This window comes from Phascolarctos cinereus, unplaced genomic scaffold, assembly GCF_003287225.1.
Source record: "Phascolarctos cinereus isolate Bilbo 61053 unplaced genomic scaffold, phaCin_HiC Scaffold_4;HRSCAF=312, whole genome shotgun sequence".
Lineage (NCBI taxonomy): Eukaryota > Metazoa > Chordata > Mammalia > Diprotodontia > Phascolarctidae > Phascolarctos > Phascolarctos cinereus.
The window spans coordinates 349,663,041-349,689,588 of NW_027555847.1; the positions used below are offsets into that span (position 1 = coordinate 349,663,041).

General features: G+C 37.8%; 1 protein-coding gene across 2 annotated transcripts in view; it reads left to right on the forward strand.

Moving 5' to 3' along the window:
• The window catches only part of OXCT1 (3-oxoacid CoA-transferase 1), a 174,545-nt gene that overhangs the window by 111,385 nt on the left and 36,612 nt on the right, over nucleotides 1-26,548 (forward strand). For both annotated transcript variants that reach the window (XR_013486150.1, XM_020996361.2), the window contains exon 14: nucleotides 24,111-24,200. Coding sequence is in view for 1 of the 2 variants with exons in the window: in XM_020996361.2 (XP_020852020.1) it covers nucleotides 24,111-24,200 (90 nt within the window). In the remaining variant the exon portion in view is untranslated. The remainder of the gene's footprint in view (nucleotides 1-24,110; nucleotides 24,201-26,548) is intronic.

Here is a 26,548-nt window from a genome sequence, read left to right on the forward strand (position 1 = left end):
CAGAGAAGTATCTGCTCCACAGGGAGCAGTTAGGACTGTCTGACATCCTTGTACAGTGTCTTGATTCTACGTTGGTGTTAAGGGGAAGGAGGGTAAGAACCTATAGACAACAGGTCAAGTACTTGCCTCTCATTTGATAGAGATCGTAGGGACCACTGTATTGTGTAGTCCTGATTTTCATAATTGCCTCTTCTATGTTCCTTCTTTTTGATGGGCTAGGGAGCTCCTGTTTAGCTATCAGAATTAACATGCTTGCTAATCCTTTCACTGCACCTAGGCCAGAAACTGAAAGTTGAAGTTTACTGATGCCAAACCTCTGAACCATTCTGTCTGGTTAACTTTCATGAAAACAAGGTAAAACACAGGAGCACATATTCCAAATAAAAGTGCCAGAACACACAACACACACACATAGGTATGTTCTGGCATTTATATGTTTTATGTATATTTATGCATTATTATGTCTCTCTGTATACAGACAGACACAAACATACATGTGTAGATAGATAGATAGATATCTATAGCTGGCATATCTAGATATAGCTATAGATACAGTGGTGCAATAGATAAAGTGCTGGGCCATATTCAGGAAGACTCATCTTCCTGAGTTCAAATCTGACCTCAGACACTTACTAGCTGTGTGACCCTAGGCAAGTCACTTATCCCTGTTTACTCCAGTTCCCTCATCTGTAAAATAAGCTGGAGAAGGAAATGGCAAACCACTCTCGCATCTTTGCCAAAAAAATCCCAAATGGGGTCATGGAGAGTTGGATACAACTGAAATAACTCAACAACAACAATCCCCAGAGTTGGCTAGCTTGAAGTGTTTTGTAATTTTACTATGCAGTTGAGTAAGTTTGGAGGTAAGTTCCTATATTTCTTCTCAAAAGAGAGGGAGAAATTTTAATATATACTATAAATATAATCCCTCTGCCTAATGATGTTTTTGTATAGATGAAACAGCCTCTTGCTATTAAACAGCTTACTTAGAGAAAGGAGAAGCATTAACAATGATAAATGAGACCTCTAGGAAACCCATTAATGGTAATATCATAAATACTGGGACTGCTGATATGATTTAACATCAAATAAACCATTTGGAGGGATGATGAAGATGCCCTGCAGCTAAGGGCAAATGAATCTTGAGGAAAACATTTGATAAAACTATTGACTTGGGTACTTTCAATAAGCCAAAACTTTATTCCTTACTTTCACATTCTGTATAAAAGAAGGCATGTATTAATTTATTAATAATATTATTAATTATATATTTGTTTTAGAATGATAATAATTAATAATAACAACTGGCATATAGCATTTTTAAGTTTGAACAGTGTTTTACATATATTATTTTCTTGAGTTTCACAACAATCCAGTGAGATAGGACAGGCAGTATCTTCTTTTATAGATGAGGAAATAGAGGTTAAGTGACTGCCTGTAGTCACTCAACATGGATATCTTAGGCAAAATTTAAAGTCAGATCTTCTTGACTTCAAGTCTAACACACTTATTGACTACATACTCTGTGCTCCTTCTTTAATAACCAGGTAATAGCTTATGTTTTTCTAGGAGCTGATCATGAAGAAATATTGCTTTAAATATCTCAAAAGCTAGGGAGTAATCATTTTCCTTTCTGTGTTGTCAGATGAAAGATCAATATTTGAAATATAAATATGAAATATAAATGTAATCATAAAAATTGAAAATGGTTCCTTAAAAAGCTTTCCCTAACTCTCTCTCCCCCACACCTAGACTGCCTTCCTTTCTGACTCCTGTCTCTTACAATTCCCATTTTTGCTTGAAGCATAGCTCTAGTACCTCTTGATTGACAAGATCTTTTATGATCTCCTTATGTATTAGTGTTCTCTAGCTCTTTAAAATTACTTTGAATACTAAGTAAGTATTGTGTATATTTGTCACAGATGCTGTATTTAATTCATATTTATATATCCTTTGAAGGATTATACTCAGTTTTGCTGAGTAAGTCATTCATGGTTGCAAGATCATATTTTTTGCCTTCTAGAGTATTATATTCCAAGCTTTCTGTTCCCTAATAGGGGTGGCTTCTATGATCCTGGCCATCACCTCAGTACTTGAATTGTATCTTTCTGGATGTTTGCAGTATGTTTTCTTTGATCTGGGAGCTCTGGATTTTGGCTGTGATAGTCCTAGGAGTTTTCATTTTGGAGTTTCTTTCATAAAATAACAAATGAATTCTATTTCCACTTTGTCCTCTCATTCTAGGAGGTCTGGGCAGTTTTCTTTTATGATTCCTTATGTGTCAAAGCTTTTTATTTTGTTTTAGTTTTGGTCATGGCTTTCAGGTAGTACAATGATTCTTTAATTACCTCTCTTTGTTTTGTTTTCCAGGTCAATTCTTTTTACTATGAGGTACTTCACACTCTCTTCTATTTTTTTTTCAGCCTTTTAACTTTATTTTAATATTCTTGATGTCTCATGAAGTCACTAACTTCTACCTGATCCATTCTAAATTTCAGGATGTTATTTTCTTTAGTAAGAGGTTTTTTGGGGTTTTTTTGTACTTTTTGTTTCAAGCTACTAATTTTCTTTTTATATGTCTATCCCATAGCCCTTATTTCTTTTTTTTCTTTTTCACTTCTACTACTCTTAATTGATTTTAAAAATGATTTTTTGCTCTTTTTTTAACTCCTGCTTTAAGTCTTTCAGAAATTCTGATTGGACTTGTGTCCAAACTGCATTTTTCTTTGTGGCTTTGTTTTGTAGATATTTTGGAGTCATTGTCTTCTGATTTGTTTTGAGCATCCCTGTTACTATAGTAGCTTTTTATGTGATCTTAACTCTGTCTCTGTGCTATGTTAGAGTATAATAAATACCATTAGCTTTTCTTGATTAATCAGGATTATCACTTACCATTAATTATTGTGCTCTTTTGTAATACAGTGACAATTTAGGTGTGCTGATCCAATTGTCACTACAGTGAATGGCCCGAGATATTTGTGATTTTTTAAATTTGTGTCTGCTTTTTATACATTTTCTGTCTTCTTACTTGTTACCATAGTCAAGTTATTTATTGTTGTGTTTAAGGCTGACATGTCTTCTTTATCCTCTCCTCTGTTTTTAATTTATACTTTTAATCTTCTGTGGACTAGGAAGCATTGTAACCAAGTTTGTTGCCATTGTGTCTAAAAATAAGAGTAAATAGGTTTTCTTTCCTGGGGATTCAATTACCCTTCATCAGAAGTTGAGATAGAATCCATTTATTCCTGTGCAATTTACTTAACTTTTTATTGTTTTGTGTTTCCTGTTTTTAAAATCAGGCTCATAATTCTTGTCAGTAGGTAGTTAATGAGATACTTTTTTTTCCCCCTTTAAATCCTTTTGAGAATCTAAGTAAGGTGGAACATAGGTTGGAAAATCACCCACAAAATGAAAGCACAGATAAAGAATTATATTTGTAACAAAGGATTAATCTACAAAGATAAGTCTTTTCTTTTCCATTTATCTTATTTTTCATTTGTGGAATAAAACAGGCATTTCTATAACATAGTATAATTTGCTATTCCTTTTAAATATGCAACAAAGTTATCATGTAAACTTTTTTCTTTTTTTCTTCCCTTCTCCATCAGTAGATACAAATAGAGATATGTGTGTGTGTGTGTGTGTGTGTGTGTATACACACATACATACATATATGTGTAAAATTATTCTGTATATCTATTTATGAGTTCTTTCTCTGGATGCAGATAGTGTCTTTCTTCATATGTCCTTTATAGTTAATTTGTATATTTCTAGTAGTCAAAATAACTTATTCTCTCAAAGTCATTCTTAAAATAATACTGCTGTTACTGTGTACAATATTCTCTTAATTCTGATCATTGCACTCTTTATTATTTTGTGCAAGTCTTTCCATGTTTTTCTAAGATTATTGAGTTCATCATTTCTTAAAACACAGTAGTATTTCATCACAATCATATACCACAATTTGTTCAGCCATTTCCCAACTGATGGACATCCCTTCAATTTCCAATTCTTTACCACCACAAAGAGAACTGCTATAAACATTTAAGAACATATAGGTTATTTTCCTTTTTTCCTAATCATCTTTGGAAATAGACCTAGTAGTGATATTGCTAAAGTCAAAGGGCATAGGTAGTTTAATGACTCTTTGGGCATAATTCCAGATTGCCCTCCAAAATGGTTGGATCAGTTCACAATTCCACCAACAATGAATTAGTGTCCCAATTTTTCCACATGCCTTCCAACATTTTTTGCTTCCCCCTTTAATCATTTTAGCCAATCTGATAGGTATAAAATGATACCTCTTTTAAATGACAAATCTTTTATATCAGGCACATGGATTTGGAGCTGAAAGAACTATCTCGCCCAGCCTTCTAAATTTGCAAAAGAGGAACCTGTGGCCCAAAGAAGTGACTTTCCCAAGGCCTCAATTTCCTTCTCTGTAGAATGAAAGGGTCAGATTAGGTAACCTCTGTAGGGTCATCTAGCTCTTAATCTATACTCTTAGGAGTTTTTATTCTGTGTATCTCTCTGTGTGTGTGTGTGTGTGTGTGTGTGTGTGTGTGTGTGTATCCAAATGCACAAGGATAGCTATTATGGCTCCAAGTTGGGCTCACTGGATTAATAGTGACTTCAGTGGTAAAGGGTCTTTATTAGAACGCCAAAAGAACACAACTCCCCAGAACTTCCTTTTCTTGGATGTTGTTTACTCACTGACCAAGCTCAATTGGTCGTGCTGGTACATCCTGATCTGCCTGTCCTTGGTCAATTCTGCAGAGGAATAGAGTCCAATCAGTGCTTGAAAAACAGATCACTGATGTCAAAAAGAAATGCAGAACCACCCAGCTGCCATAAATCTGCCTGTAATGGCCAAATCACATTTTGTGGAGCGTTTTAAACAACAGGCTTGTAGAGAGTTACCAGCTCCTCATTGATAGTAATCTAAAGGCTAATCTCTGTTTGTTTTCCTTTTGATATAACACTACAGGAACAAGCCATGTACCATTTTGATTTAAAAAAAAATCTTTCTAATCTAAAGCTTCAGCTAGAGGGTATAAAATAGTTTTTCTTCAGAGTGATGTGTTTCTCTGCTGTATAAAAAGATAATGTGTTACCTTGCAAATGATGTAAATTGTAAATTAGCATTCTTTTAGAATTTGAAATGAATACTCAAAGCTGATAATTCAGAGATGATTAATTAAGTTTGTAGGAACATACAGAACATACTCATAGCCTGTGTGGTGAAACCTTGCCAATCCAGAATCCTTGGGGAAAGAAATCATTCTTAGAAACATTTTTTTTACAAGTATTTGGAGGGGTTTGAGGGGAGAAGTAGGCAAGTAGACTTTTACCCTGCCATCTTGGCTAAAAGAAACCATTCTAAGATCATTGAGGTTTCTAGGTAACTGAGGGGTTAATTTAATCCTTTCATCACCAAATTATGGGTGGAGGTTTTGTTTAAAGAACTATCTTGGATGTTATTCCTGTTGGAGTATGTCATCTCATGAATGTGGATATTCCTTCTAACAATGCAGATAAATCCACCCTAGAAGCTTCATGCCTAGGCACTCTCTTGCATGGATTGTCACATGTTTTAACTCTTGTTATGAGGAAGACTGATAATCTTTTTAATCTTTCAACACAGTTAACATTTATATGATGCTAACTCTGTGCCAGGCACTGTGCTAAGCCCTTTGCAATTATAATCTCATTTAATCCTCACAACAACCCTGGGAGGTAGGTGCTATTATTATCCCCATTTTACAGAGGAGGAAACTGAGGTAAACAGGGTAAGGGACTTGCCCAATTTCACACAGCTGGTAAGTGCCTGAAGCCAGTTTTGAACCCAGGTTTTCCTCTATGACACCCTTTCAAAAATATAATATGATGCTCCCTGGCTTTCCCTCCATTGTGACCTTCAGAGGTCTGGAATAATCTAAGAAAGTCCTGGATATCTAGGGGATAATAATATCACCTACCTCAAAAAGTTGTTAGGAGGATAAAATGGGATAGCATCTGTAAAGCGCTTTGCAAACCTTAAAACACTATGTAAGGGCTAGCTACTTTTTTTTTTTTCCTGGTGGCGCCCTAGGGAATGATTTGCCTTCTTCCTTTTCCATCACCTGCTGCTTCTGACCAGTGTTTCTTGTTTCCCTACCTCACTGAGAAAAAAAGATCGAATTTCATAATTTCTCTTCTAGCTTCTTGTCCTTGAAGTAAGCACACAGTCCTCTTGAGGTTTTTAAAGGGTTTTGAGTAAACAGCACTACAAAATGGTATGTGTTTTTCCTCCATCTATTACTCCACAGGGAAAGACAGAGGCTAGATGGGTGATAAGAGTGTCTTTGGATACACAAAAGAATAAAGTAAGCTGTCTGGTTCTGGCTTCAATTTACATTTTAAGAGAAATCCAAGTACAAATATTCAGTAATTTTATCTCAGACTCTGGGGTAGGGGTTCTGAGATGATGAGCAAAATAAGGTTCTGGGTGGTGTTAAGAAACTGAGTTGGGGTCTGGGAAATACTTGTTGATGAATCCTGGGGGACATGCGGCTTGAGAGGCATGTTTCCTTGTTTCTTTATCTTTTCCTCTCACTACTACCAGTTTTGTTATTGCAAACCCCATAGAGAGCAGACTCTAGACAAACTGAGGCTAGATAAGAAGCAAAGAAATAGATGGGTGGGAGTGAGTGAAGGTCAGGCAGCCGTGAAGGAGAAGAGAGTGGGAAGGGAAGGGAAATTCTACAGGCAGCCGTGGAGAGCAAGAAGGAGCTCCTGTGACCAGATGGATAGGTGAGTCATTCACTGCAATTCATTAGGTGTTTCCTGTGTGCTAGGCGCTGAAGATAGAAAATTTTGATTAGACATGGCTCCTTGCCCTTACTAAGCTTTCATTCTAATGGAAGATGTGACATATCTACAAATATCATCATTTTTATAAGCAGAGGTTAATTATGTCCATGCAACAAGTAGGAGAGGCTGAATACGCTTGGTGTCCTGAAGGCAGAGAAGAAGTCTAAGTTAAAGCCAGTATATCACAAAAAGGAGAGACAGATGAACACCAGAGCGCTCTTTGTTTCATTCAGGCATCTGTAGTGTCTACTGCCTTTTAAGCTGGAGAATATGGAATTAATCTGATATGCCACATGCCTCTTGCCTCTTTTCATTCAATTAAGTGATGTTTCGTAAGGTCCTTTTTAGATCTATGATGCTGTTATCTTCTAAAAAGGAGAGTGGACCTTTAGCTGCCCTAGGGGCCGTGGGAGGTAGATTGAGATTGCTTTTTAGTAGGCTTTTGAATTGAAGGATTACGTGCCCAGAATTAATTCTACGTATGAAGATTCACAATTCTTTTCAGCTAATCTAAGTTCAATCCTATGTACCTGGCTCACTGGAGATGGGCACCAGTGCTAGTGTTTATGCACATGGTATAGTAATTCGAGGGTATCCAAAGGTACCATCATTTTCCCAGTCACTCAGGCTCACAATCTAGGTATCATCTTCAACTACTTATTCTCTTAATGCCTCCTCACTACCCCCCACCTCAATATGTTATACAAGGTCTGTCAATTTCATCTTTTTAACATTTCATATATTGCCCCTTTTCTCCTCAGACGCTGATATCACTGTGGTTCAGGATCTCATCACCTCAAACACGGACTGTTGTAATAGCCTACCATTGATCATGTTTGTCACATGTGTCAATTTATCTTCTACTCGGTTGACAAAGTAATCTTCCTAAAATGCAGGTCTGACCATGTCAACCCCCCCACCCCCCCACTCCGTTCAGTAAATTCCAAGGGCTCCCTATGACCTCTAAGATCTAATACAAAATCCTTTGTTTGGCATTCAAAGTCCATCATGATGGGTCACATGAGTAATAAGATGGCGGACTAGACATTTTCCATGATCCCCATGACCTCGTAAAACTCTCTCTAAAATAGAAAGTGTGCACCAAAGATAAAGCAACTTCAGCTATCTCTATGGTCTAGGACACCCAGAATTCAAAAGAGAGTTTAAAAAAAAACCCTTGAACTGAAGCTTACTGACCCTAAACTCACTCAGAACCCCCTCCCTCACCTCCCATGCTGCTACTGGCAGCAAGGCTTCATTAACAGACCCAAGGACACAACACAGGCTTACAACAAAAGCAACCCTACACCCTGGTCCCCCCTGCTTCTTTCTGATCCTGTGGAAACCCTGGCTCCAGGTTGCAGAAATTTGCTTGGGCCAACTTGGTCACAGTCCTTCATAAATAAAATTCTACCAGGGTCTGCAACCCAGAAGCACCAGTGCTGCAAAGCTCTGAACTGCCAGTGCTGGGCCAGGGACCTAAGGAACAGAGAGAGTGGACTGGGTCACCAGCATAGGTTACTATGTATGTCAAGGGCTGTGCAGCATTCTACCAGGCCTAAGGGAAAGAGCACAGCACTGAATTGGAACCAGTTCTGATCACCCAAAAGCTAGTTCTTCAAGCAGAGAACTAGGCTGTGAACCATGAACTGTCCAGCATGTGATTCTTTGAGATCTGGCTTTCAAGGAGACCATAATCAGAGGGGAGGGAGTCAAGAAGTGAGTGATAAGGAAAATGGGGGCAGGGGGGGAAGATTGAGAATAGCAAAGATCTCAGGGGAAAAAAATTCAAAGACCTTGAACATAAGCAGATAAATCAACAAGAAAAACAGTAACCACAGAAGGAAATATGGTCTTGGGATCTAGTAAATGAGTTCAGGTATCTATGAATAAATACTGCAAAATAAAGGAAAATGATCCAATCCTTGATGAGTCAGAGGACCCTGCGGAATGTGAGGAGAATGTGAAACCACAACACATTATTCGTCAATGGCTCTAAAGAGAAATGAGAATTATGAGAGCTGAATTTATGGCCTGCACAACAAAAGTAATGGGCAGAATATAAAAATTGGAGGGGCAGCTGGGTGGCACAGTGGAGAGTGCACTGGCCCTGAAGTTAGGAGGACCTGAGTTCAAATCTGGCCTCAGACCAAACACTTGACGTTTACTAGCTATGTGACTCTGGGCAAGTCACTTAACCCCAATTGCCTTAAAAAAAAAATCGGAATCGGCTGTGTGACCAAAGAAACAAAAGAGAGAATGATAGGTTAGGAAGTCAAGGATAATCTAGAAGAAAAGGAGGCATCACGAAAAGAAACCACCAAGTCTACTCCCTCATTTTACAGATGACTTACCCCAGGGCTACACAGATAGTGAGCCTCAGAGGTAAGATTCGAACCCAGGCCCTCTGGCTTCAGAACCAGCACTCTGGCTTCAGAACCAGCACTCATTCTACTCTACCACACTGACATACCTAAGAGTGCATGTTCCTTTCTAGGTACAACAGTAAGCACCAATCCCAGTTATTAGCAAAGCTTATAATTCTGAGATCCTAAAAAAAAAATTTTTAAAGACCCCTGCTCAATGCATTGTATCATTTGTTCTCTTCAAAAGAAACACATTTCCAGACTCCTGGTAAAGCAAAGGTTGCTTGGAGGAATATTTATATTTAGAGAGAGAAAAAAAGTTGTGGCTGGCATGGAACAGTCTCATTTGGTTCAATTTGGGTTTGTTATCAGTTGCCTTTTACATGAGCAATTGAGTGAGCACAGTCCTTTGCTCCAGCGTCTGTGGCTGTAAAACCTGCCTTGGAAGGATGCTACAAAATCCCTCAGAGACTGATCTGTCCCTGTGGGAGGCATGGGAGGCGTGGGAGGCTTTAAGCTGGTTAAATTGTTAAATTGAGCCTGAAAGCAAACCTCAGGTGTATATAAATAAGGTAGAAGTTATTTAAATACCCTACCTGAGTTATGTATTAACTTCATTTGGAACCCAAAAGGAGCCCATGTTGTGTTTTTTTTTTTTTAATGGTTGCTGCATTATTCCCTTTTACCCCCTCAGCTGAAGAAAGAAAAATAACCTCAGCAATTTGGTGGTATTCTCTAATAATGTTCTTTCAGTTACCATCTCTGCATGCAAAATTGAATCTAGCTGTCAGAGATGGAGATGTAATTGCAATAATTCCATAATTGTACTATTTGGAACTCTGCAGTCAAGGCAGAGAGCTGGAAAGGGGATATAAAAGAGGGATCAGTGATGGAAGGTGTTGGCTCTTAAGCAATTTATTTTTAGCTCTTTGTATTCTATTTGCTCCCCTCAATCCCCTACCTAATTTGTGGGATTAGAAAAAAATAGAGCAGGACTAGTTTTTCCCTGCAGCAAACTGCAGTAATTCCATTTTCTGTGTAAATGAATAGGTAAAGATATTCCTATATGTGAGTAAATACCCGCGTGTACTGAAGCAATTAATTGCCACCTTTTGTTTACAGTCTATCATTCTTGTTGTGGTGATTTGTTTTGGGGATACCCTAGAGATTAGGCCAGTGAAATGTAACTTTTTCATAGGTAGCAGATGTGAACTGCCTCTTCCTCATTAAAATATTTTTCTCTCAGTCATTTAATGGCTTTGGGAGTTCATTTAGGCAGAAAGTAACTTTCAGCTTAGAATCTTTAATCCTGCTGCTGCTTGATCCAATTTGTGTATTGTCTAGGTACCCTAGTATTTGATTCCTTTCTGAAAATCTAATTAATCAATTTGTACTTTAAAAACATCAACCCCCCATTCTGAGTCAGAAAATCCCATTTTGGTCCAGGTCGGGAGCCGAGCTCTTCCCTGAGAGACATTCGTTTGGAAGTTTTAATAGCAGAAGCAAAAATCTGGCCGACTGCCAGCTTACTCGATGTTCATTTTCATCCCTGCGGAATGATGTGTAGAATCAAGGAACGTTCAGGCTTCTCTGATACAAATTCAAAACAGAACCAAAAGTAACAGGATACAAGAAGATTTTCTGCTGCTGAATTTTTTATTAATCCAGCAATGAGAGTAAAAGCATAGTACCATTGGCGTCTGATTCTGTGTGAGTCACCTAAACTACTAATTGGCAACCAAGAAGCCATTTAGGCTCAGAGACTACAGAACAACTTTAGATTTTGATGTTATTCATTTAACAAATATTTGAACTTATTCTGCAAGGGGCTTCATTACTTATGCATGGGGATAGAGCTGTGGACCCACCCTCAGCATTTCCTGTGCTTGTACTTTCACGGCATGGTTATAGCTTTGTCCTAAACTTAAACCATTTGTCCCTCTTCCTAACTAGCGATATGTCCGAATTTGTGGAAAGAAACAGTGGAAAGGGAGGAGAGATGGGAATAGGGGAGGAGTGCAAAGGCCATGGAACAGAATTGCTCTCCATTGAAATTAATTGGTCCATCAAGGGATAGACAAACCCTTTTACTTGGGTCTCATTTGTATCTGGTATACTAACCAGAACATAATGCATGGATTCTGGGTACAGAATTAAGATCGTTTTGGACTAGGTGACTTTAGGGATTCTTTTTGTAACTCTTATGATTGTGTGATGTCAGATTGAATAGTGAAATGATGCTCATTTACACTTGACTTTAATCCTTAGAGTTTCTAATCATAAAATAGCTACTGTTGTAGGCAGCTTTCAGAGAAAGTAAATATTCATTTTCAAGTCAGCTGCCTGGACCCAAGGTATGCGCACATTTAGCAAACAATCTGGTATATGTCAGCTACTATTAAATGGTTATAAGAAATAGAAATTACTTGTAAATCATGGCACTGGGGAGTTAATAAGAGCGCAAGAGTTCTTGCCTCCCCATAAAAGGAAAATGGCCTTTTTCTAAACATTGTGAGAACTTAGGAGTAAGGGGTTCAAGATTTTATATCTGTTTTCAGATTATTCATGATTTCTGACAGCAGTTTATATGTAATAGGCATTCACTAAGTACTCAATACGTGATAGTGATTCAGTTGTTAGGTCACTTGAGTAGAAGTGCTTGGAGGCTTTCCTTTCCCTGTGTCTTGTACAAAGATTTAACAAGTTTAAAAAAAATAAGTAGAAAAGTAATGGAGTTCTCTCCACCTAATTGCTGATTAGGACTAAGTCATATCAAACAATGAAGAGAAAACCACATGAGATTGTATATTTTGTTTTTTAGCGCATTCCTTCAAGTGATTTATCTCCTTGTTATTTTCAAAAATGGTAAGAGAATTTTCCTTTTTTTTTTTTTTTTGGCCTTCTCTGCTCATCCATGAACAAAGGCCTCTAACTTGACCTTAGGGCTCAGAATAAGAGGCCAGAAGTACCTGAGGATTCCTGTCTTCTCATAGATCACATGATTTTTGATGAATAAGTGTTAGTGTTTGCAGTTAGGAAACAAGAGTAAGAGGGAAGAAAGGCATAATGGGAATCGTTAACCTTGCTATCCAAGTCATTAAATCACAAATAAGTTGCTGAGCCACGATTCTAACCTTATTGTGATCCAGCAGTTAAAATGCTCTATATACAAGACCTGAAGGTAGTACTAGGTTGTAATTATTATCCATTTTATGAAATGCAAAAATTCTTGCAACTCTGTTATTCCTCAGGCTATGTGTCTTTTTTTTCCCTTAATTGCTTATTAGGTAAGCAAAAAAAAAAAAGGAAAAGTGAAATTCAGAGTAATCGGTTTTATAACATTCTAGGATAAGAATAGATTGTGAAGACTTTTGATATAACTTCTGTTAAGTTTATAATTAGCATTATGCTTTCTAAACCACCTCCCTCTCAAAAAATTGTAGTTAAAATCTGCCCATTTTTTCTTTCACTGGAAAGATTTGTCATATAATTTTACATATGTAAATTTATAAGACTTTTCCTCAGCAGGGAATAGTGGCTAGGTGACTGACTTCCGAGTAAGGAAGACCTAAGTTCAAGTTCTGGTTTAGCATCTACTGGCTGAGTGGCCCAGGGAAAGTTAGTTAACCTCTCAGTGCCCCAGTCTTTCTTAAGAAATAGTAGGTGCTAACCTGAATTGAGGGAGTTTCCTCACTTTTCTTAAACCAGGGCTTCTTAAACTTTTTCCACTTGTGACCCCTTTTTGCCTGAGAAATTTTTACCCAACCGTGGGAGTATAGGTATATAAAATAGGTATGCAAACCAAACATTTACTGGTAATAAATCATAAATTTATTTTAAAACAATTTTTTGCCACATATATAATTTTATTGTATATTAAAGATGAAAGCAAATTTGCATGCTAATGAGATGGATTAAAAAATTTTTTTTTACTTGTTTATTTTTACATAAAGAATTAAATCTTGGTGGAATATTTGATACTATAGAATGTAGAGTATCTTCAGCATTTTTCAGTTGATCAATATTTTGATTTTATAATTGTCAGTTGTTCAGAGCAAGCACTGCCAGAAACACCTTGGATTCATTACTAGTCATTTTGTGTTAATTTTTGGTGGTTGTGTTCAGAAACCTTTTACTGTTGCCAGATTTTTCAAGACCCCCACATTCAGTTACACAACCCCATATGAGGTCCTGACCCACAGTTTAAGAAATGCTGCCTTAGACCAGTGAAATCACAGGTCCATAAAAAAATCCTTAGCAAATTTCTTTTGAATCAGATAAGACTTCTCAAATAGAGAAATAGGAAGGGCATAAGGGAGAGAGAAACAGAATAGGACACTTGGGAACAGGAAATGAAAGAATTCACACCTGAGTGTAGTGGGTTTTTTCCTCTGTCTCTCAGTCTCTCTTATTTAGTAATGCTCAGTAAGCTATTTTATTACAAGTTTAATGACAAGTCATACCTCATGTATCTTTTATTTCCAGTTCTTCATTTTTAATGTAATACCTCATATGAGAGGGTTTTTTTTTTAAATAAAAAATAACAGAAGTTGCCTTAGGATGTCTTTTCTTTTTGGCTAGGCAATGGGATTAAGTGACTTGCCCAGGGTCACATAGCTAGTAAGTGTCTGAGGCCGAATTTGAGTTTAGGTCTTCCTGACTCCAGGGCCAGTGCTCCATCCACTGCGCCACCTGGTGGCCCCTACTTTAGGATGTCTTAAAGACATTTTTGTAAACTAGAAGACTTGAGCCAATTCATATTTGGAAGTAAAAGCATTTGGTAATTGATATTCACTATCACTCTGCTCATTAAAAAGAGCCATCAGAAATTACTTTCATTGTATACTAAAGTTGATTTGTAAACCATCAATATTCCTCAATATTTAGTCTCTCTGTTGGTAAACTTGTTAAAATTTAATTGGAGCCATGTTTAGAATTTGAGAAGTTAACCCTTTTTTTTAAAAAAAAGTTAAAATGTTTTATTTTGACTTGAAGTTTTTCATGTGATTAATTTGCCTTGTTGCTTTCTTTTAATTTCTTTTATAATGCTGATGTTAATTAACCGAACTAAGATCAGTAGTCAGTTAATCAAAAAATCCTTTATTACGCACCTCCTATATACCAGGCCCTGAGGATACAAAGACAAAGAATGAAATACCCTAATTATAAGGGAAGAGTCTAATAGGTGAGACAGACATTTATATAAATATATATAGCACAACTATGAAGTTAACATAGTAATATAATAAAGCTGAAGTAGTTAAATACAAGGTGATTTAGAGGTACTAGCATATGGGGGAGTGGAGTGGAGTGGAGGTCAAGAAAAGTTCGAGGCAGAACATGCTTGGGTTATGTCCTAAAGGAAGAAAGGAGCTCTATGAGATAGAGGAAATGAGGGAATACATTCCAGGTATGGGGAGTGGTCAGTACAAAGGTATGGAGATGAGAGACAGAGTGTAAATATGTAGACCAAAGAAAAGGCCAGATTAGCTGGATTGCATATTTCAGGAGTGGGACTGAAAGATGGATTGGGTCCAGGTTGTGAAGGTCTTTAAAAGCTACATGGAGGAATTTATATTTTATCCTAGAGGTAATAGGAAGTCACTGGAGTTGACTGAGTAGGAGAATCTCATAGTCAGGTCAGCACTTAAGGAAAATTACTTTGGAAGCCATGTGTAGAATGGACTGGAGTTGGGAGGGACTGGACATATGGAATAAAATTAGAGATATATTGCGAAGGTAAAAATGGCAGGATTTGGTAACTGATTGTGTATGTGGCATGAGGGAGAGTGAGGAGTCCAGAATAATCCTAAAATTATTAACCTGGGAGATTGGAAGGTAGTGCCTTGAATGAAATAGGAAAGTATGGAAGAAGAGAGATAATTTTTTGGAGAAAATAATTAGTATATATTTGTATGTATATATGTATTTATATTATTGTCGTTCAGTCGTATCCAACTCTTTGTGACCTGATGGACATAAGGCCCTCTGTCTTCCACTGTCTCCCAAAGTCTGTCCAAACTCGTGTTTATTGCTTCCATGACACTATCTATCCATCTCATCCTCTGCCTTCCCCTTCTTTTTCCTTCAATCTTTCCTGACGTCAGGGTCTTTCTCAGTGAATCTTGTCTTCTTATTATGTGTCCAGATTTAAGCTTCGCTTTAGTATTTGTCCTTTCAGTGAATAGCCTGAATTAATTTCTTTAAGTATTGATGGATTTGATCTCCTTGCTGTCCAAAGGGACTCTCAAAAACCTTCTCTAGTACCACAATTCAGAATCATCAGTTCTGTGGAGCTCAGCTTTCCATATAATCCAACTCTTGTAGCCACACAGTAGTAGTGGAGAAACCATACCTTTGACTATAAGGACCTTTGTCAGCCTGGTGATAGACCTGCTTTTTAGTATGCTGTCCAGATTTGCCATTGCTTTCCTTCCAAGGAGCAAGCACCTTTCAATTTCATGTGTACAGTTGCTCTCTGCAGCGATCTTTGAGTCCAAGAATATAAAATCTGACCCTGCTTCCATTTTTTTCTTTCTACCTCTATTTGCCAGGAAGTAATAGGACCAGTTGCCAAGATCTTAGGTTTTTTTTGCTGTTAAACTTAAAAGCAACCTTTACACTCTCCTCTTTCACCCTCATTAAGGAGCTTCTTAATTCCTCTTCACTTTCTGCCATCAGCATAGTATCTCATCTGCACATCTGGAATTATTGTTGTTTCTCCCAGCATCCTTAATTCCAGCTTTTGATTCATTCAGCCTGGCATTTCATATGATGTACTTTGTGTATAAGTTAAATAAGATGGCAATATACAGCCTTGTTATACTCCTTTTCCAATCTTAAATCTATCAAGTGTTCCATGTTCAGTTCTAACTGTTGCTTCTTGACCCACATACCGGTTTTTCAAGAGACAAGTAAGATCATCTGATGCTCCCATCTCTTTGAGGATTTGCCAAAATTTATTGTTATCCACACAGTAAAAACTTTAGTTTATGTACTTAGTGAAGCAGAAGTAGATGTTTTTCTGGAACTACCTTGTCTTTTCCATAGTGTAAAAAATGTTGGCAATTTGGCCTTAAAAAATATGTATATATACACATATATGTAAAAAACATATTTTGTGTGTGTGCATAGGTCCTTAGGGTAATATCTGTCTAAAGATCTATGTGTGTCTATGTGTGTATACATATATGTATACATGCACATATCTATTATATGTCTTTTAGTCATTTACATAAAGATAATGAATGAAAAAGTGTTTATTATACAACTACTATGTGCTTAAGCACTGTGCTATCTGCTGGGGTTACAAATGTAAAAGTAAGATAGTTCTTGCCCTCAAAGAACTCACCTTCTAATAGGAGTAGACAACTCATATAGAAAGGGTCATTTTCAAGGAGGTTGATGGTCCTTAGGGTAATATCTAATCACATAGTATTTAAGTAATGTAATCTTTTTGGAAAGATTTTATAAATAGGTTATAAATATAGGTTGTAAATAGGTTGTGTATCTTTCTAGCTCTTTTTCTTTCTAGCTCTTTTTCTTGCTAGCATTTTCAGTACTTAATATCTTTTTAATCCTTCTGAAAGGGAACAGTTCACAGTGAAGAGAACAACTATCTGTCATCACTCCATTATGCCAGTTTTAGTCAGTTTCAAATTTAAAGGCAAATAATGCAAGAAACATGCGCATATGTGTATTTATATAAACATTTGTATATACATATACACACACATGTGGGATTACGAAAGAAGATCACACTAGGGTAACGTTGGCTTCATCATGCTTCAGTGATAATCAATGTTTCTCTATTACAAGCCTATTTTCATAAGTATATTTTCCCTTCTGGTTGATGTATTTTAAATAATTTTCATGATTTCTTAAGTTTTTATTTATAACAGTAAATCCTTTTGTGTGGCTTTGAGGGCTTTTTGGTGCAAGAACTATTTATTTCTATCTGCTCTCTTCTACAGAGCTCAGCTCTTCCTTGCTTTATGACCTCCTCAAATCCTGATCCTTCTTAAAACCTTTTCATGAAACTTTTCTCTGCTTCTTTAGACTCTGTTAATTTTATCTACTCTGACTTCTTTTAACACTCATTGAACCTGCTACTTATTTTGGCATTTAATCATAAGCTCTCTCGATTTCTATTAAATTATTTCGTATGTTTATGTTTTCTTTCCCAGCTTATATTATAAGCTCCCTGGAGACAGGGAGCATGTAACAACGACAGCAATAATATTAATATTAAGCATTTGTGTAGGACTTTAAGATTCACAAAGCTCTTTACAAATGTTATCTCATTTTATCCTCACAATGACCTTGGGAGGTAGGTACTATTTCTATCTCCATTTTTACAGATGAGGAAATTGAGGCAGACAGAGATTATCACTCCTGCCCGGTGTCACATAACTAGCAAGTACCTGAGTCTAGGTTTAAACCCAGGTGTTCTTGTCTCCAGGTCCTTTCACAGTGCCGCTTGTCGAATAATAAACATTTATGAAGCACCTACTATGTGCTAGGCACTGTGCTGAGCGCTGGAGATATAAAAAGAGGCAAAAGATAGTCCCTGCCCTCAAGGAGCTCACAATTTAACAAGAAGAAGCAAACAAATGTGCACAAACCAGTTATGTATAGGATACATAGGAAATAAGTAAAAGAGGGAAAGCAGTAGAATTAAGAGATTAGGAATTAAGGACGGGGCTTTCTATGGAAGCTAAGATTTTAGTTGGGACTTAAAGGAAGCCAAGGAAGGCAGTAGGTAAGATGAGGAGGGAGAGCATTCCAGGCATGGAGGACAACAGAGAAAATGCTCAGAACAAAGAGACAGAGTGGCTTGTTCATGGAAAGTATATGGTTGGAATGTTGGAAAAGTAGGAGGGGGCTAAGTTATGACAGGCTTTGAATGCCAAGCAGAGTATTTTATATTTGATGGTGGAGACAATAGGGAGCCACTGGAGTTTTTTGAGTAAATGGGGTGACGTGCAGACCTGTACTTTAGGAAAATCATTTGGTGGCTAAATAAAAGACAGAGTGGAGTGAGGAGCGACTTGAGGCGGGCTGACCCAGCAGCAGGCTATTACAGTCACCCAGGCATAAGGTGATGGGGGTCTGCACTAGAATGGTGGCAGCGTTAGGGAAGGCAGTGTGTTTGAGATGTTGTAAAGATGATGTCTACAAGCCTTAGCAGTAGCTTGGATGTGGGGAGTGAGAGATGGGGAGGAGCCCAGGATGGCTCCAAGTTATGAGCCCGAGGCGCTGGGAGGATGGTTTTGCCCTCAAGAGTAATAGGAAAGTTAGGAAAGGAGGAGGATTTGGGGAGAAGATAATGAGTTCAGTTTTAGACATACTGAGTTTAAGATGCTGTCTGAAAGGCACCGGATATGTGAAATTGGAGGACAACAGAGAGGCTAGAGAAACTTAGGTGCCTCTGGGCATCATACTTTTGCTTGCCAAAAGGCACTTAGCACTGTCTGAGTACATAGAGGTGCTCATTAAGCATTGTTGACTTGATGGAAGTTACTTAAAAACTCAGGTTCACTAGCAGCTAGAGAATGTAAAATCCAGCTTTTAGTAGCAGTTACTTCTGCAGCTGTAGAAGAATGTTCTCTTTCATGGGACTAATTCATTTTAAATTCAGAAATCTTTTGGGAATTGAAAAGGAAGGAAAACTTGTTTTTATTTTCCTGTCTGAATATACTGGAAAGCAAGAAGATAAAAGACTAATAAAACCTAGTATTTTCCGATTTCTTGTTGAACTGACAGTCTAATTTCTTCCTCAGAGAATACTAATTTTCCAAGATGACTAAAATACTTCAAAGTCAAAAATGACATACTTCTATTCTGTTAAAATAATTATACATTTATGGGAAGAAAAAAATATCTCTCATGACAACTTGTGTGGTAAAAGTAGGGAAACAATAACCCCTGGATATTTATGACTAACATGTCCAGTTACAGATGGCTTACAACTTAATGTTGTTGTTATTGTCATTGTTCAGTCCTGTCCAGCTCTTCATGATCCTGTATGAGGTTTTCTTGGCAAAGATACTGGAGTGGTTTGCCATTTCCTTCTGCAGTGGATTAAGGCAAACAGAGGTTAAATGACTTGCCCAGACTCACACAGCTGGTGAGTCTCTGAGGTCAGATTTGAACTCAGGTCTTCCTGACTCCAGTTCCCGTACTCTATCCACTGAGCAACCTAGCTGCCTTCTGATATCATACAGGGAAGTAAATAAAGTTTTTTTTATTATCATTCAGTTCTCACAGAATTACAGAATTTTAAAAGTTAGGAAGGGACCTCAGAAGCATCTGGTCCCATGCATATTCACAAAAGTAACCCCTCTTGGATGCTCGTCAGTTGGGGAATAACTGAACAAATTAGGTATGATTGTGATGGAATACTATTGTGTTATAAGAAATGATGTATGAGATGGTTTCAGAAAAACCTAAGAAGACTTATATGAATTGATGCAAAGTGAAATGAGCAGTATCAGGAGAACACTGTACACAGTTATAGTAATATGGTAAAGATAACTGTGAATGGCTTAATTACTCTGATCAATATAATGATCCATAACAATTTGAAAGGACTCATGATAAAAATGCTATTCACATTGAGAGATAAGATTGTCAAATGTTGAGTACAGATTGAAGCATATTTTTCACTTTTTTTCCCCTGCCTTTTTTTTGCAATATGCCTGATATGTAAGTATGTTTTGTATGATTTCACATGTGTAATAAGTATCATATTGCTTGCCTTCTCAGTTGTTGGGTGAAAGGCTGAAAGGAAGGAGAGAATTTGGAACTCAAAACTTTAAAAAGTAAATTTTTTTTAAAAGAATCCCTACTTAGCATTTTGGACAAATAGTCAACCATACTCTACTTGGAAGACCTGCAGTGAGGAAGAACCCATTACCTAAGAGACAGCTTGGTACTATGGAAAGAGTGCTTGAGTGCTGGCTTTGCAGTCAGATAATCCAGGATTCTGGCTCTATCCCTTACAGCCTGTGTGACCCTTGGGCAGATCGCTTCACAACTTTCTCTCTTTCTCTCATTTCATTTCTTTTTTCCTTCCTTCCTTCCTTCCTTCCTTCCTTCCTTCCTTCCTTCCTTCCTTCCTTCCTTCCTTCCTTCCTTCCTTCCTTCCTTCCTTCCTTCCTTCCTTCCTTCCTTCCTCCTTTTCTTTCTCCTCTTCCTTTCTTCGTTCTTCTCTCCTTTCCCTTGTCTCCCTTCCTTCCTTCTTTGTAAATCTGTGATCCTGTGATTTTCCTGGGCAGCCCATCCCGTTTATGGATTTCTGTAATTGTTAGGAAGGTTTTTTCCCCCCTGAAATCTGCCCTAAATTTTCCTCATTGCAACTTCCTTCTATTGTTGCTGGTTCAGCTTTTTCTGGCCAAATATAACAGTCCTTTAGATATTTCAAGACAGGCATTAAATTCCCGAGTATTAAATTCTCTAGAATACATACCTCTGGTTTTTTTAAACCAATTCTTATATGGCATGAGCTCCTATTTAGCCTTCCTCATGTGAATGGATTGAGAGGCCTTTACACTGTCCTTGCTTCTCACTGTCACTTCTGAGCAATTGTTCTGTCATTCTCATTTAGCAACTTCCTTTCCTTTGAAATTCATGCTGATTTTATCACCCTCTCTTCATCTTTGTTACTGTCAGCCACCTACTTTCTAAATATTTCTCTAACTTCTTCAGTTAGTTTAGTTGTTGAGTTATAGCCTTTTTGTTTTATCTGCCTGTCTATCTAGGTATCTACATACATAGAGAGAGATGTATGCACACATACATATTGCTGGAGATGGATAGTAAGGGGTAGAAGAGATTTTCTCTATAATTATATACCTATATACCCATATAATTGTACAGTATAATTATATAAGATATACCTAATATAAATTAATATATTTGTATACATGTAAAAGTCTTTATAAATATATATCACTTGTGTAACATATATATCACACACATACACACACACACACACACATTTTCTTACCCTCTGACTTAACTATTTCTTTAACAACTTCTGTGTCTAATGATCTCCATTTTTACTCCACTTTAACTATCAATGTGCCATTGCCACACTCTAGACCTACGCAATTATTATTGGAGCTATGAATAATGTATGTATGTTTGCATGCATGTGTGTATAGCCCCAACTCTGAAATTCCCCTCTCTGACAGTTTCTTATCTAACTCTCAGTTTCTCCTTCCCATTGAACCTTTCCTTTGTCCTCCCCCAGTTCTTTTTCACCATTCTGACTTCACTTGCTTCTCTCTCCCATAGTCAGTAACTTCAACATCCTCTGTATTACCTTAGGTGACAGTCAGAAAGTTTGAGAGACACAGTTTCTGGGTAATTTAATCATTTTATTAATAGTTCCAGCATTTTAACACAAGGATGGTCATTTGGCTCTCTCTTTTAGACCCAAGACACCCTCATAAGAGTGGGTTGACAGTTTATATGCCCTTCAAAGAGTAAGTGTTCCTGAGGGGTGGAAATCAACTCTGATTGGTCAAGAAATAGTAAGAAAATGCATATTACAGTGAGGGTCTCGGGGTATGTGGCTTGGATCATCCAAATCTTGGTCAAGAAGATTTATCGATTTCTGTATCACCTGTCTGACAAAAGGGAGAATCAACACTTCCCAGGCCTATCTGTGCAAACACAATTGAGCAGGAATGCATCTATTATCCCAAACGTAGAATTTCTTTTACTGTCTTATTAGATCTTGGCCCAGATAAATCTTTAAGCGAGATTTCATACACTGGTTTGTTTCTGGATGAGGAAGTAGAAAGGGGTAAAAACCTTGGTCCTTATAGGTTATTAAATACAAGAGAGAAATACTCATGTCTCATGCTTAGAACTTTCTCTACTCCTTGCCCTTTTTTCTGTACTTGTCTTAGTAATCATTACCCCACCCTTCACAAAACTTATTTGCTTTTTGCACTATAGCTTTTGGCTCTCTGAACATGGCAGGAGGAAATCATGAAACCACATGAAGAGGGTTTACTATTAAAGTCATATGTTGTACTCTCAGCTAGATTCTCATCCACCCAGCAATTCTTTAATTCAACTCTAATTGACTATTATGTTCTCCACCTCAGTTGTCTCACACTTTCCCCATCCTCCTCCAAACTCCATCTCCCCTTTTCCCTTACCATATATATACACACATATGTGCCTTCCCCTATTGAAATCCAGTCCATCCTTCAAGCCTTAGCTTAACTGTCACCTCCTCCATGAAGCTTTCTCTCATAACCAGTATTAATGTCTCCCTAATTCTCATGGCACTTCTGTTTGTTGTGTTATGAAAATATCACATTCTCTTTTGTTCCATAGACATTTATGCACACACCTTTTGCTATCTCTCCTCATGAGACAGAAGCCTTGTTCATCTCAGTGGCTTCCTTAGTATACAAGACACTACAACATGCAGTGTAGTAGCGTACTTGTTACATGATTTTTGAATTGTTGAAATAATAGCCTGAGGATGATCACATAACTGGTAGAAATAGTAAAGCGTAAGTGATATTTTACATTGGCCAGGAAAGAATTCTATTCTCCAGACTTTGGCCTGAGCAGCCCTGTTGACACAGGCCCAATTAGGAGGCTCTAGATCAAGCTTGCACGACCTGTGACCCATAGGCCACTTGGTGGCATGCCGAAGGATTTCCTCTACATAAAAAAGATGTTTTCCTGTATATTTTTCACGGCCGCCTGAAATCCTTTGGCATGCCTCAGGTTGTGCAGGCCTGCTTTAGACTGTGCCAAGTGAGAAAGGATTTCTAAACTTTTTCTCTCCATACTCATCAAAATAAGGAGATACAGCATAAAATTCTGTCTTCTAGATGGCAAGAAGTCTTGGGTTGAAAAAAGATAAATAATTTGGAGAATATTAGGGGAGTTGGGGACTCAGGTCAACTGATTTTCTCTGTTTTTTTTTCAATGTGATTCATATTTATTCAAAATAGACTTGCCTAATAATCCACACAGAAAAAACTAAATGGATGAAAAAATGCCTGTTGTTCAGATGATCATATGTAATTGCATGGTAAGTCTACTGAGTTAGGTGTCACTGACTTTCTTGTTGATTTTATTTGAGTAAGAGCAAAAGCCATAAGTTCCCTGGACCTTAATATTTGGAAAGAAACTCTTTCTTCTCTCTGAATTATCCAAGTAGAATAGGATAGATGGGGGTTGTACAGGGAGAGGGGTAAGGGTCATCAGAGTGGGCATCATTCAGGAAGAGACAGGTATTTCTGAAAGGGACTTGAATGATCTGCCCCAGTTTTGAAAAAGTTTTCTTTTTTAGACTACTTTTATCTTAGCCCTCAGAAAATGTCATTACTCACTTTGGTGGAGTACCTAAATATTGTCTTCCATTGCAGGAAATTAGAGAAGATGATTTAACAAAATGTCTATAATTGAAATTGCTGTGATACAAATAAGTGTGGAAAGTTATTCATGTTCAAGTTTCTTACATTTTAAACTAGCATTTCTCTGATCTTGCCAGTATGGATGTCTAGAGTCTGCAGATGTTCTGAAGTTATCTTATGTATCTGTGACTTCTCTTATTGCTAATTTACTTGAAATTTAATTCCTCTGTGTGTGTGTGTGTAAGTAAAACAAGACTTTTTTCACATATTGTCCTCTACTTTATCTTTCAACTCTGAGATAATAGAATACCAGGGTTCTAAGTTTCCCTGCAGAGGAGTTTTGACAGTGCTAATAAACAAGCAGGTAGAGGGGTTTTTCTGCTCAGTTGATTAGACTTTGTTCCAGTGGTATATTCCTTCTGCTTGACTTGGTTCTCCCACACAAGTAATTAAGTTGGAGAAGTGTAGCTTCTTCTAATGCTCTGATTCTTGCTTGCAGGGAAAGATGGTGAAAGGAATGGGAGGTGCTATGGACTTAGTGTCCAGCTCAAAAACCAAAGTGGTCGTCACCATGGAGCATTCGGCAAAGGTAATAAGTGCCCTTAGTCATTTATGTAGCAACAACTATGTGCCAGGCCCTATGCTAAACACTGGGGATACAAAAAGAAGCAAAAGACCATACCTGCCCTTTAGGTGCTTGCAGTCTACTGGACATTATAAAGGGGGGGACAAGAGGAAGGGAATGAGCATTTCTGTAGCACCTGTTATGTGCCAGGCACATGCTAAGTGGTGGGGATACAAATAAAGGAGAAAGATGGTCCCTGCCCAGAGGAGCTCACAGTCTAATGGGGAAGGCAATAGGCAAACAGATATGTACAAACAAGTTATAGACGGGATACATAGGAAATAAGTAAATGAGGGAAAGCACTAGAATTTAAGAGGGCTTAGGGAAAGCTTCCAGTAAAAGGTTGGGTTTTAGTTGGGAATTAAAGGAAGCTAGTAGTCGGAGCAGAGGTGGGAGAATGTTCCAGGTATGGGAGATAGCTTGAGAAAATGCCTGTAGCCAAGAGATGAGAGTGTCTTATCTGTGGAACAGGCAGAAAGCCAGCGACACAGGATTGATCTGATACCCAAATGCTGTTTTTTTTTGAAAGCCCATAATGCTCTAAAACTAGGACATGTACAGAATATGGACCCTTCCCCTAGAGCTCATATTTGAGGTGGCAAAAACACATAATCCACGTGGTATTTAGCATAAATAGTTCTGCCTAATTAAAGATGATGCTTAAATAATATTTTCAAGAGGAATGGGATGTATAAAAACGTTTTTATATATGCTTGCTTTATTTAGTATACTCAACACTAGATGAGAGGCAGCATAGTTTAGCAGCTAGAGGACAGGCCTCAGAGCCTGGAAGACCTGGGTTCAAGGCGGTCTACCTGTGATACATGCCAGCTGAGTGACCGACATAACTCACTTAATCTTTCAGTGCTCTTGGGAATTCTTAAAACTATAAGTTTCAGAGAAGGTGCTGATCTGTGTTGGTAGAAGGAGTTTCTATACAACAGAGTTCCCTCTACCAATGAAATTGGAGGTCCAGTCCCTATCCCTGCTATATCCAAAATACTTGTAATTATTTTGCATATGCACTAATTATTTGTCATCATTTACCTAAACAGGCTTTTAAAAAAAAGATGTTTTTCTTTGAATGTTTGCCTCACATAAGAAGTAAAAACATTTTAAAAGGTACTGGAAAAGACGTGATGACATGTTTTGGCTTAGGCTTTAATATCTATTTTTGGTGCCCTTTCTATTCGGTGATGGTATTATAATGGTGCCACTAACTGTGTGTGTAAACACTTTTCCTTGAGCAGCAGCCCCTTCCCCCGTAACACCTCTGTGCAGATCAGTCAGCCAAAGCTGCTATTTGTGGAGGCTGGTCCTGTTTATATCATGGCTTCTGTTTCGTGAAGTGAAAGAAACCCCAGTTGATGATGGCTATGTACCAGGTTGGTCAGCCTGCCATGCAGCTGCTGCCCAGCAGTCCGTAGCTAGGTCTCATTGTTTCACATGCCATCATGTTGTGTATTCTAAGCGTTTCTTTTCTGTAGCCTGCTTGGGGGTCCCCTTGCATTAGTTCAGTTTACCACAGTTGCTTAGCTATCCAAAGTCTGTGTTTCTTATGCCTAAAATTATGTTCTCAGTGAGTTTTTTGTTTTCTTAGGCCCAAACTTCATCATTGATTGTTTAGTTTTATCTTTTAACTCTAAATGTTAATTGTAGGTAGCACTGGTAAAATTATACAAGGAAGCATCAGCTTTGAATTGTTCTTGTCAAACCATTCATTAAGCACCTACTATGTGCCAGGCTGTGTGCTAAGCCTTGAGGTTACAAAGAAATGCAGAAACACAGTCCTTGCCTCAGAGTGTTTACATTCTAATGATAGAGACAACATGTAAACAACTATGTACAAATAAGATATATACAGGATAAATTGGAGATAAATCTTGTAGGGATGCTCTAGGATTAAAGGGGGTCAGGGAAAGGCTGGGATTTTGGCTGAGTCTGGAAGGAAACCAGGAGTTGCCAGTGAGGAAGGAGAGAGTTTCAGCCATGGTGGACAGCCAGTGAAAATCTATTGAATCAGGAGATGATTATCGTGTTAGGATCAGCAGGGAGTGGTTAGCCACTGATTGGTAGAATTTTGGAGGGGAATAAAGCATAAGAAGACTAGAAAAGTAGGAAGGGGCCAGGTTCTGAAGGGCCTTAAAAGCCAGATAGGATTTTATATTTGGTCCTGGAGGCAATAGGCTGCCACTGGACTTCATTGAATAGAGGGATGACATGGACATACCTAGGATACTAGCAGAATGAAGGATTGACTGGAATGAGAAGAGATTTGAGGCAGGGATGCACCAACCAGGTTCCTGCAATAG